The sequence below is a fragment of the Monodelphis domestica genome, chromosome 7 (genome assembly GCF_027887165.1).
Source record: "Monodelphis domestica isolate mMonDom1 chromosome 7, mMonDom1.pri, whole genome shotgun sequence".
Lineage (NCBI taxonomy): Eukaryota > Metazoa > Chordata > Mammalia > Didelphimorphia > Didelphidae > Monodelphis > Monodelphis domestica.
The window spans coordinates 136,638,730-136,652,563 of NC_077233.1; the positions used below are offsets into that span (position 1 = coordinate 136,638,730).

The 13,834-nt window shown below is 35.6% G+C and overlaps 1 protein-coding gene across 9 annotated transcripts in view; it reads right to left on the reverse strand.

The window, feature by feature from the left end:
* LOC100013411 (phospholipid-transporting ATPase ABCA3-like) overlaps nt 1–13,834 on the reverse strand; it is a 436,423-nt gene that overhangs the window by 249,309 nt on the left and 173,280 nt on the right. For 7 of the 9 annotated variants that reach the window (XM_056805568.1, XM_056805566.1, XM_056805564.1 and 4 more), the window contains one exon: nt 4,567–4,745. The exons of the other annotated variants lie outside the window; for them this stretch is intronic. In XM_056805568.1, the coding sequence (XP_056661546.1) occupies nt 4,567–4,745 (179 nt within the window). The remainder of the gene's footprint in view (nt 1–4,566; nt 4,746–13,834) is intronic. 9 annotated transcript variants of the gene reach the window in all.

A 13,834-nucleotide genomic window follows, 5' to 3' on the forward strand; every position in this document is an offset into this window, starting at 1 on the left:
TGATTTTTAAGGAGTTCTTCTCTTTAGTGTTTTTTTTTACCTCCTTTACCAAACTGTTGATTCTTTTTTTCATTATTTTCTAACATCACTCTCTTCTTTTTCAAATTATTCTCTGCCTCTCTTATTTGACTTTTTAAATCCTTTTTGAGATCTTCCAGGAATTGTTTTTGGGTCTGAGACCAATTTAGATTTTTCTTTGAGGAATTGGATGGCACAGTTTTGACTTCATTGTCTTTTCCTGAGTTTGTGTTTTAATCTTCTCTGTCCCTAAAACAATTTTCTATGGTCAGTTTCTTTTCTTGTTATTTGTTTATTTTTCCATCCTGTTTCTCCACTTTTAATTTTAAAAGCAGTTAAAGTAGGGCTCTGTTCCTGGGTTGTAAGGGGCACTATCCTAAGCTTTAGGTTTTTTGTGCAGCTGTTTTCAGAACTAGTTCTGGAGTTCTATAAATTTTCAATTCTTCTAAGGTGTTAAAACCTAAGGAAAGGAGTATTCACTACTTTGCTTGCCTGTACTTTGCACTCTTTCCCCCAAACCCCCCCTCCCCCGAACTGTGACCAGTTCCCCTGTGGCAAGTGTTAGTGCTCCTCTTTACACTGGGACTTTGATCCAGGAGTATGACTCATATATAAGCAATGTAACAGTCTTGCTCCCAGTGCCAGCAAAGGGACCCCTTTAATCTCCTTCAGACAAGGTGTCCAACTTCCATACCACCTGTGGGCCAAGAGCTCTGAAAACTTTTGCTGACTGCATGTTATAAAACTCTGTAGTAGCACAATATGAGGAACTCTCCCTGCTAAAGTAGAAAAATATACAACTTAATTTCATTTTCCTCTTCTGTTCTTTTAAAATAATATCTTATTTCCCCAATTACGTGTAAAAACTATTTCTAACATTTAAAAAAATTCTGAGTTCCAACTTATCCCCCTCCTTCCCAAATTCCCTTCCATCCCTCCCTGCTCACTAAGATGATAAGTAATCTAAAATAGATTTACATGTGCTATCATGTAAAACATTTTTCCATATTAGTCATTTTGTGGAAGAGATCTCAAACAAAAAAAAAAGAGGAGAGAAAGCTAAATATAGTATGTTTCAGTCTGCATTCAGATTCCATCCGTTCTTTCTCAGAGGGTAGATGGCATTTTTCATTTCATCCCAGTTTCTGGGATTGCATCATATTGCTGAGAATAACTAGGTCATTCATAATTGATCATCAAAAAATATTGTTGTCATTATGTATAATGTTCTTTTGGTTTTGTTCACTTTACTATACATCAGTCCATGTAATTCTTTACAGATTTTTCCAATAGTATTCCATCACAATCACGTAACACAACTATAATTTAACTTTAAGTAGTGTTTCATTTAAAGTCATTTAGAAAATCATTAAATTGTATCTTCTCATAATTAGTATATAGCTCAAGTATTCGCCGTATGTGTGAAATGGTATTCACTATTTATGAATAAAAATCCAGATTATAATTATTCTTACATGAACATTCAATCGAACAATGTGATGAGAAAACATACATAAGAAAAATAACAGTATTAGCTCTAAGCTGTACTTGGTGAAATTTTGCTATTTGAGGGCTTGGTACTTTAATCTGCTTTAATTTATTTAATAGAATAATAAATATTTAAAATTTTAGTTTCAGGTACAACCGTCTGACTTCCCATAAGGTCACTAGTCAATCATTCAAGGGAAATGCCATATGCTCTTACAGTTTGGATGTCTGTCTAAGGAGGGAAAAGTTGTGGGGGCCAACATTAGGAAGATTAAGGTAAAGCCTTCTTGACTCAGTTTCCCATACAAAATTTTTTCCACATAAGTATATCTGAATCGGTTCATGATAAACTCTTCTATGTGACTGGCTATTGACTATGACCCATATCTGAAATAAAATAGAACTAAAGAACAATATTGGCACTACTGTGTATCTCCTTTTTTCTCCACATTACAAATTTCATTAATAAAGGAAAGTGTAAACTGATGCCTCATTTCTTCATTGTAATAAACATAAGCAACAAATCCTATTGGTGACTTTTGACTGAATAATACATATTAGTATAGTATTAGTATAGTACTATGATAGTGAGCAATCATTTAAAATTATCACTTGCATTACAAATAATAGAGACTATGAGGCATTACAAATTGATAGGGCATTTAGTTTATAGAACAATACTATAATTGTGTCTCTAGTCTAGGAATTTCTGTACCAGCCAAGCAGCTCTTTTATGAAGAACCATCTTCAGAGCTATTATCAACTGAGACCTACTACAGAATGAGATCATGAGCAGTTGTTTCCAGGGAAACTACATCAATGCTGAGACATTTGATACTTACCTGGAGATTAAATGGACACTGGAGGTGAGCTATTAGGTGAGCTATATTGTATTACCTGAAAGACATGCAAATTCCACCTTTTACATGTGCCATTTCTTCTGTAAGGCTAACTTATGAAAAGAGACTGTCCCCAAAGAATTTTTGTCAACATGCTAGCCATAGGTAGCAAAACTATAGCATCAAAGAATTCCCAAGTGATTCCTAAGTATCATGACATACACGTGAAGAAGGCATGAGACACCTCACCTTTTGCTGGGCCATTTGTAAGCAGCAGCACCAATAATAATTAAACCTTTCATGGTTGGCCTTGTATAAAATGATAAAACCTGTAGTTCTTGCTTTGCAGTGGCTGCTGATCATGTCTGATCATATCAGTTTGGTTTACAGATGGTGATTCAATGGAGATGGATCCATAGAATCAAAGTAGGTAATATGAAATTTAGATTATTGATTAATAGTTTAAAGTTTTAATAATTGATTATTAATATCTTTGGATCAGATTTGTATTTACTTTATAAATATTTAGTAGTAGAGCTTAGAGTTTAGGTTCCCTAATTTTAAGGGCTAAAAATTGGTCCTGCCTCATGAGGGAGATAAGAATTATAGATGGAAGGTCAGGATATGTTTTGCCTAAAACTAGGTATCTCTGGTATTGAGTGGTATCTGGCACAGGACTTTCTAGTGGATGTTGTTCAATTCTGTTGTTTTCTCCATTGCTATGGACTCTGGAGCCCCCTTCTTGCAAGTCAGCATGATTAAGCAAAACATCTAACCCACACCTCATCTTTGTTATACACAGAAACATCACTACGCTTCATGTAATCATTTGTATAAAAAGTTTCTCTTATAGTCAAATGCATTCTGTTTACTGGCTTGGTATTTAATTTAATTGGCAAGTGCTAGCCTTGCTAATAAGTTGGTCATGCTCAGAACTTTGTTCTTCAGTTTCTCTTCATTGCAGATTTTTATTGCAACAATGCTAAGCAAAAAATATAGAACATATGCCATTCTCCCCTTAGAGAATCCATCCTATCTTTAGGAAGGAAGAATGGGTTCAAAGAACAAGCCTATTTCTAGAGAATACAGGAAAAGGTAAAACTTAGGGGAAGAATTTCCAAAGATAGAGTATATATACTCTATTGAGGGACTGTGTGAAATGAGGTGCATTTTCCATTAACAGGCTTGTCTACTCAAGAGCCATACTCAAGTTTGAATAGGAGAGTAGTTACAGGACCCAAAAGATCACTGTTGCCTCGAGGTTCTACTATATTGATCCTATAATGTAATTGTCTTTTTGCTGTATTGATTTTTACAACTGAATCTGTGTATGTCTAAAGTCATCTTTAGTTGAGCTCAAGGATATATAGTTCAGGTAAAATTAAAAAGAAGAGTTATCTCTCATGGTGATAGATGCTGGGACGGTTTCAGGATATCTATTTGTTTTCTTTAAGCCCCACAAGTTTGGGGGACAACACCCCCAAAAATATGTTGTCTGTCCTTGCTTGTCCTTTTACAATTAGGGGAGATTTTTATCTCTTCCAAGGAGATAGTAAGTATGGTAGTTTTGATCCCCTAGTAAAGATTACAAGAAACAGGTGAGACTCATAAAACAATTAACATTCCTTAATTGTCAGGGAGAACTATGAATAACCTCATCTAAATGTTAGCTCATCTTTCTTAGTATAGCCAATAGTATGACTATGAAGACCCTTTCTTTCTTGTTTGTTTTTTCAATGAAGAGGGCTCCCTCCTTCTCATTAGAGTCACTTGCTTTACTGACCAGTAAGGTGAGGTGGGTGGACAGTCTAAACCATTTGGTTAATAATTATCCATGTCATTGTTAATAAACTAATTTTATTCTGAGTATGTAATTCAGTCTACCTTTACAAAATTTACTCAAGACAGTTTTAGAGGTCCCATTGTCATGGGAGATAATGTGAGGGAGCCTAGTTCACAAAATTCTCTTTCTTTTCTTTAGGGTACCCCTAGTGGAACTTCCCTTCTGAAGGGAGAGTTTCTTCTAGAGAACTGTAGTTGAATTCTCTTCAAATCCAAAATCTTTTCCAAGCTAGGAAGGCAAGTATTCCTTCAGGGAAAAGTTACTTTTGTCTGTCTGTCAATTTTGGCTGATTAAGGACATCATAAGAAAAGTTGGAATCGTGATGTTTGCAAATAAATGGACTATGGCAATTTGAAGGATTCCAATATCAGAACTCACCATCATGAAGAAGTTCCAAGGCTGAGGTATACCATATTTCCCTGGAAAGGTGGCCTCAACATACCAGGTCACCAGGCTATATAAGACACTGTCAACTAGTAGCATTACCATCACCTCCATAAAGTTCAAACGATCATGCACGGAAATCTTCAACACATGCCTCCATTGAATACCTGACCCTAAAATTCAACAAGAAATAGTTACTATGCCTGCTACACTGACACTTAAAAAGAATGACTCTACAGCAAAAGTATTACCATGGTCCTGCTGCATAAGGATTATACTGGATCAGATTAAATGTACTTGGGAAATGTTTCGTGATTAATGAAATATAAAAATGTCTCCCAAATAGATGCTATTAATTTGAGATTTTCTAAGTCAATATTCAGCCTACAGAGATCCATTTCTATTTGAGTCTGACATTACTGTTCTACAGTGTCCCAGTTCATCTTGGTGTTGTCAAAACAGAAAAATGTTGGCCTGCTCTCTGTTTTGTTACTGTGATTTTAATGAGTAAAATACAGAATATTACTTTTCTTTAGCTTATTTATTATTCAGTCTGTAAACAAAAGCATAATTCAAGAATAATATCTATTAGTTGAAATCATTGCTTTGGATATATTTCTTCACAGTATTATTACAAAGATTGTTCAAATTCTGTTCATGAGTCTTCCTTTTCCATCAAAGCTATAAATGAGAAGGCTCTCTACATTTTCATGAAAAATTTAAGACTTATAATTCTGTTATCTTGATTTTTGCTAATAAAGCACTTAGGTGGATTATACTCCAATAAAGCACAAATATACAATTTCTCCTTTAAAAAGGGAGTATGCATATGCAACATACAAAAGACTAAAAATTATATTCACTACTTGGGGGACATATGTAAGTGAAATTGCCTTTATTTCTTTACATATCAGTGATTATAAAACCAAAAACATATAAATCCTTTAGTTAGGCAATAGCAACTATGATTTTAGAATTTAGAATTTAGAATTTTAGAAATAGTTTGATCAAGTTATTAAATTATCTTTTTATATTTATATTTATATATTATCGATCAAGTTATTAAATTAACTTTTTATAATATGTTAATTATAATAGTAACTAAGGAGAATACTAATCATATTAGTATGTTAGAATTTAATAGCAAATAACAATATTAAGAGCTTCTTCTGGAAGAATAACATTTCAGGTCTTTGAAGTAATTGAGGGGAGCTGCAACTCATGCAACAGATGAGCTGTGTTCATTTGGAATGTTGAATGCATAGCTTGAGTTTTTTGTCCTAATTAGACAATAGAAAAACAATTTTGACAGATCCAGGGTGATACTTGCTCTTGTGAGGATACATACTCACTATAGGTTCCTCAGAGTTATATAATCAAGATAGGTGTCTCTGGTTTACCTTTAATTCTCCTCCCACAGTGTGTGATATAAAGACAGATCTTCAACTTGGGATTATGACCCAGATACTTTTATTCTTTACAGATATTAGCCCCTATATAAGTATACATCCTGGTGGACCAAAATAACTGTTATGCATAATGTTAGTATTAATACAGAAACCCTTGAAATCCATTCATTTAGCCAGAAAATGTATGGAGTTGATTGATTTATTCAATCAAGTCACCCCAACTCCTCTCCACTGAAAGTAAATGATAAGATGCCCAAGTAATAGGAATGCAAAGGTTTTAGAATGAGTTCAAAAAGTTCAAAAATCCAACTCTAGCATAAAGCCAACAATAAGCTTATTGGCTTGTAACATTTTTAAAAATTAATAAGCAAAAGATAAAGAATACTTCAGATAACTACTATGGGGACAGAGAAGATCAGAGTTCAAAGTCAGAGGATGCTGAAATTAAAACATCTACTTTTAAAACATAAATAAAGCCATCATCATGCCCAAAAAGATATTTTAGAAGAGCTCAAAAAAGACTTCATAAACCAAATGAAAGAGGCTGAAAAAAATTAGAAACAAAAGAATAACAAGAAATTTTATGAAAGAAAATCACCCAATTGGAAAGAGATCCAAAAACTCATTGAAGAAAATAACTCATTAATGACTAGAATTGGAACTACTTCTTCGTTGTCATCGTCATTTGTTGTTGCTGCTGCTCTCCTTCTCCTTCTCCTTCTCCTTCTCCTCCTTCTCCTTCTCCTCCTTCTCCTCCTTCTCCTTCTCCTCCTTCTCCTTCTCCTCCTCCCTCCTCCTTCTCCTTTTTAAAATTTAGAATATTTTCCATGGTTATATGATTCATGTTCATTCATGTTCATACATGTAGCGTTGTTCAAAACCTATTTCCATGCAATTCATATTTGCAATAGAGTGATCTTTTAACATCAAAACCCTGATCATATTCCCACTGAACTACATGATAAATCATATATTTTTCTACTGCATTTCTGCTCCCACAGTTCTTTCTCTGGATGTGAATAGTGTTCTTTCTCATAGGTTCTTCTAGATTGTCCTGGATCATTGCATTGCCACTGGTAGAGAAGTCCATTGCATTCGATTATGCTACAGCGTATCAGTCTCTGTGTACAATGTTCTTTTGGTTCTGCTCCTTTTGCTCTGCATCAATTCCTAGAGGTCTTTCCAGTTCACATAGAAATCCTTCAGTTTGTCCATTCCTTTCAGTATAATAGTATTCCATCCCCATCAGATAACACATTTGTTCAGTCATTTCCTAATCAATGGACACCCCCTCATTTTCCAATTTTTTGTCACCACAAAAAGCATGGCTATAAATAATTTTGTACAAGTATTTTCCCCTATTATCTCTTTGGGGTACAAACCCAGCAGTGGTATATCTGGATCAAAGGGCAAGCAGTCTTTTAAAGCCCTTTGCACATAATAGAATGGGAACTTCTTAAGGTAAGAAGAAATAATAAAGCAAAATCAAAAAAATGAAAAAATAGAAGAGAGTATGAAACATTTTATTTTTTAAAAAACTGTCCTAGAAAACAGATCAAGCAAAAACAGTATAAAAATTGTTAGGATACTGAAAAACATGAGTTTAGGCACTATACTCCAAGAAATTATTAGGAAAATTTCCCTGTTTTAGAACCATAGGGTAAAATAGAAATCAAAAGAATCCACTGATAACCACTGGAACGTGACCCCAAGATCCAAACTCATAGATATGTTATTGCTATGTTCCAAAACTCACAGGTTAAGGAGAAACTATTACAAGCAACAAGAAAAACAATTTAAATATTGGACTTAGCAGCTTCAACATTAAAAGAATGAAGGGTACAGAATACATTTTGAATAGCAGAGGAGCTGTGTTTACAACAAAGAATAACATAACATACCCAACAAAGCTGAGCATAATTGTAGAAGAAAAAAAACTATTCTCAGGGAGTAGGTCAGAACTGAGTAGACAATTTGATCTACAAGAACCATGAGAAGGTGTAAAAATAAAATATTAGGAGACGCTTCTGGGTAAAGAAGACATAAAATTAAATTCTAGGATTTTATTGTGACAGAGAAATCACATGGCCAGAGTTTGAAGGTTTCCTCCTGTTTCGAAACCTGAGACCTTAGGGGCAGCTGGATGGCTCAGTAGATTGAGAGCCAGGCCTAGAGATGGGAGGTCCTAGGTTCAAATCTGGCCTTAGACACTTCCCAGCTGTGTGACCCTGGGCAAGTCACTTAACCTCCATCGCCTAGCCCTTACTACTCACTCTTCTGCCTTGGAGCCAATACACAGTATTGACTCCAAGATGGAAGGTGATGGTTTAAAAAAACAAAACAAAACCTGAAACCTTGACCATTGATATTGACAGGTTTTTAAAGGTAAAAAAAGAAACTAAAAGAGTGAAGGTAATGACTTATAATCACTCTTGATGTGAGTAATAGTGACTTATAGGACATGGACAGGTCAGAACACTTTTGACCTGAACTTCTTCACAGGTCTTTCTGACAAAGCATATACTAACCCTCATGAGCCCTCCAAAAGCCCTTGGATCTTTGGATGACCTCCTAATCCCCAAAGTCTCTTACATGAATCAGTCTGATATAAAGTATATTATAAAATAAATTCATACACTTGGGATTAACAAAGTAACTCACATGATTAATTGCTGGAGGCCATCATTCCCAACCTATTGACAAGGTCACAGTCCGAGGAAGGAAGGTCAGCAAAGCAGACCCGAGAATGAGGGCCTCCTGCTGATCCCCCTCTGTGACTTCTTTCCCCAAATTTTCCCCACTAGTGGACTTGTTATGATTATTATTCTCTCCCCAATACAGGAGAAATAACATGAGAGCAAATACTTATAGGATTAATAAATATATACCCTACTTTAAGCCCCCTAGGTTATTACCCCCAAAAGATTGCAATTACATAATAAAAGCCCAAAGACTACTGCCCATGACCCCTCATTTCTCAAGCACAAGACACGCTCCAAGGCCCTACAATAAACACCAGCCGAAAGCTTGAGTACTATAATGAATCTTGTCCTACAGTTACCACACTCGAATGAATTTGTTGGAAGAGAAGCCAAGCAGTATTGTCAGGCACTTCAAAGTAACACGAGAAAAACAGAACTTGTAAATTGAGGAAACCCCCAAAATTGGTCTGCCTTAAGTCCTCACACCTAGATACAAATATGTTTTGTTGTTCATCTCTCAAGCAATTATGATGGATAGTGAAAGCTGACCAAAAGCACAATGATCCTCTCAGCGGGTCAAGGGGTACTAACCTACAAATGGCTTTATTCACATTAATCATATCTATCACAGAGTGTTGTAGAAACCTAGTAAATGATCACAGAATTCTTTGTTGTAGTAACATCACAAGAGTGTTGTTTAGGTGATTGGATAATATCCAATCAAACTGTAGAATGTCACATATATAGAGAATTGATTATGTGTGTGTACCAAAAAACCTATATAATAAACATACCACAATACTATGGCAGAGCACTGTGTGTGATGTCTGCATACGTGGGCTGAATGCACAGTGTATCTAGTCTCATTTATTCGGACCATGACGTCACACTTGGGCAGACAGACCCTGGGTCCTCAGAGAGGCCGCTGGAAGGACCTCTATAATTAATATGGTAACATACACACTTAAAATTACTCTATCAGTACACATATTTGAAATTATAACTCAGGTATTATCCTGGGACTACATTCTTAATCTGGTTACATATATGGACTTTTGACTGGGAATAAATTCTTGCTATAAATCAGTTACATTTTTTAACATCCTAGAAATCACACTCCAAGCACTGATTAAACTATTAATTATTGATTTTCTGGTTACAAAGGTAAACATGAAAGACCAATTACAAGGGATTCAATAAGGATAAACTGTTTACTTCTTTTATGGGAAAATGTTATCTATGATCCTTAGGAATGATATCACTACTTGGCTGTTCAAAAGAGCATACAGAGACAGAAAATATGAGGTCAAGTTGAACATAATATAATTAACTAAAATATAATAAAATAGCGTAGGAAAGATAAAATGAAATAATTATCTCATATAAAAGAGACATGAACGATAGAACTGTTACAGAAAGGAGAAGAGGGGGTGGAGGGCTAGAAGTACTGGAATACTGTTCTCATCATATTCAGGTTAAAGAGGGAATAACATACATTTAGATGGGTAAAAGTCTTCTTAACTTAATGAGAAACAGGAGAGTGAGGAGATAAGATAAGCAAGGGACTGAGTTCCCATAAGGGTCTAAAAGACTAAAAGGAGGGAGAGTAGATTAAGAGAAAAAAGAACAAGGGGATAAGATAAGAGAGGGATTCCCAGAAGGGAAATATATCCAGAAATAGGATGTCAAGGTCAGGGGATAAGTTAGGGACCCCAAATAAGATAAGGGAGGGATTCTTAGAAGGGAGTTCATAACAAGAAACAGAAGGGCAGGGGGTGGGATAAGAGAGGGATATTTGGAAGGGTGAATATAATAAGAATTAGAAGGCATTGTGGAAGGGACAAGGGAGGGACCTTTGAAGAGTGCTTTGACTTAGAATTATGAGGGCAAGGGGAGAGAATAAAGGAGGGATTCTTAGAAGATATGTGGATTAAAGAGGTAGTGGTCAGAAGAAATTGGACTTCTGAGGAGGGATAGAACAAAAGGAGAGAAAAAGGAGGGTAAATAGTGAGAAAAAAGAATGGAGGAAAATACACAACTAATGTGATAGCTTTGAATGTAAATGAGATGGATTTACCCATAAAATGGAAACAGCAGAATGAATCAAAAACCAGTACCTAAAATATGAACACAAGAAACAAGAAACACACTTAAAAATGAGAGACACATACAGAGTAAAAATAAAGGGCTAGAGCAGACTATACTATGCCTCAGCTGATACAAAGAAAGTAGGGATAGCAATCATGATGTCTGACAAAATTAAAGCTAAAACAGATTTAATCAAGAGATAAACAGGAGAACTATATTATGTTAAAAGGTATCTAATGACACATTATCAATTTTAAATCTATATTCACTAAATATTATAGTATCCAATTTTTAAATGAAAAACTAAATAAGCTACCGGTGAAATTAGATAAGAAAATAATAATAGTAGGGAACTTCAAACTTCCATAACTACTCCTCACTCTAGAATGCTACCACCAGATACATACTTACTTCTATCCATTAGTCCGATCTGGATCTATGGCCTGTAATTGGATAGTAAACAAAAGAGTTGCCAGTTATTCCTATTTGTGAACTGGATACAAGTTTACTCATCTCTGTGTTGTGTCTTGGGCCTCTTATTGGCTTGTCTCCCTGTGCTGGAATCCTCAGAATGTGGCATGCTCCTGGCCATAATCTTTCCCAATTGTCCTTGAATCTCTACATCAGTCTTCTTTTTCTTACCTGTACTGAAAAAATGACTGTGATTTTTTCTTAAATATCTTTTTTTTTCTACATCTATTGGAAGTAGTTTTTTGGAAGACAAATCACTCAGCTTGTTACTCTGCCATCTTAGTTTTGCCTCCATTTTCTTAAGATATACAGAAATCTTTCAGACACCTGCAGATCTATGTATGCAATGAGGAAAGATAGGATAAAGTCAACTAGGATTGTGTTGAAAAGTAGTCCTTGAATCAGGTACCTCCTCCTAAAGGCCATATCCTAGAAACCACTGTATCAGAGAGCCCTTCCTTTCCTTGGCACTTTCCTTGGCATAACACTGATTGATTAGACAAAGTCTCTGGTATATAGAATGCCAACCTCAATAATCAAGAATTTGAAGATGATGTTATTTTAAAAATCCATTCCCGCATGTCATAAGACTAGCTTCTAAGGAATAGTATGAAAGAAGGGTGGCTAGGAGACTCAGTGGATAGAGAGCAAGGCTTGGATATGGGAAGTTCTGGTTTCAAATGTGACCTCAAATACTTTCAAGCTGTGTGACCCTGGACAGGTCACTTAATCACAATTGTCTAGTTGCTCTTCTGCCTTGGAAGAAATACTTGGGAGCAATTCTAAGACAGAATGTAAGGATTAAAAAAAAAAGAATAGTATGAAGGATGGAAAACAATAAATGTGATGGTATTGAGCCTGATATAAGATCTCTGCACTAAAATCTTCACTCTTATAAGGTACAATCAGTTTTACAAAACCAAGTGTTTTAAAATCAGAGTATAGGAAAAAATGGGAAAATAAATGAGAGTGGAGAATCATGAAAAAATTCAACAGCTTGGTAAAGAAAGCACCAAAAAAGGGGAAAGATGTGAAAAAATGCATTTAATAAAACTACCCTTTAAAAAGTAGAATTGGCATTTCTGAAAAAAAAAAAGGTCACACTTGAACAAAAAATTTGATGCCAAAACACAGAATTCAAGAGAAGCATAAAAAGGTAAATTAGAAAGAGAAAAAAATTTAAAGGCTTCAATAAAGTCAAATGGCATGTATTCCCATATTGAAAGATGATATCTGTAACTCTTAAAAAGTGTTATCATTATCATAGTAGCTAGAAGAAGTATACATAGAGGGTGCAATGGTAAGCTATTTAGGATGGTATGTCAAAAATATTAAAAAACTAGGGGTGAAAAAGAGCATAATACTAAGAGAAATGAGAAAAGAGTTAAAATGGGATAAAATATATTACATAAAGAAACGGGGGAGGGGGAGGGGAAAGAGAAAAGACCAATACAATGGAAGGGAGGAAGAGGACTTAAACCTTACTGTCACTTGAATTGGCTCAGAGAGGAAAGAATAGTCAGATTCATTGGAGTATAGAGTTTTCTCTTGCCCTAAAGAGAAATAGAAAGGTAAAAGGTTTCGGGGGTGCTCAAAAGTCCCTATAGTAAGAGGGGAAATAAGAAGGGAGGTAGTGGAGAGGGAGTAATATAAGGAAAGAGAAAGTGGGGAGACTGATTAAAAGTGAAACACTGGAGGGGAGGGTAAGAGGGAAAAGAGAAAGGTTAGGATTAAAGGAGGAAGTTGTAGTGGAGGATTACCTCCTCTTTTCTTTATTTGTATTTGCTTAAGATAAAGTTGTGGATTTGCTTGTCTTTGCTTCAGACAAAGATGAGGATTAATCTTTACCCATGCTGGGACCAAGGATGGAACAGTAAACATGAAGGAAGCAGGATAACACTTATGAAAGGCAATTTATAATTAGGTGGGCGCTTATCCCCTTCTCTGCCCCTCTTCCCTTTGTTTGTATTTGTAATAAATGAAGGATGTGGGTTAACCTTTGAACACCTGCCTATCCCTGGACCAAGGTTAGGGTTTCTGGAATGAAGAATCATAAATTCCTGTGGGTTTTGTCTAAGTAGTCTTTCCCTCTCTTTTCATATAGTGTCCATCTCTTCTTTTGTTACTCTTCATTTTTTCGTTACCCCAAACAGGATGTCACAGGACTGGCCGACCCTGTGGATGAGTCTTGTAAGCCTTAGAGTCTTACAGAAGTAAATATGTAGGAGAATGCACAGATGATGATCATAACTGTGAATGTGAATGGTATGAAATCACACACAAAATGCAAGTAGATAGCAGAATGGATTAAAAACCAGAATCCTACTATATGTCATTTACAAGAAACAAAGTTAAGGCAGGTACACACAGGGTAAAGGTAAAAGGCAGGAACAGAATTAATTATGCATCATCTAAAGCAAGGGTCCCCAAACTGTAGCCCCTTGAGGCCATTTATCTGGCCCCCACCGCACTTCCAGAAGGGGCATCTCTTTCATTGGTGGTCAGTGAGAGGCTTGGAGTACTGTATGTGGCAGCACTGCAAAATGCAGTGTCGCTCACATACAGTACTACTTCCAGTGACATAATCCTTTG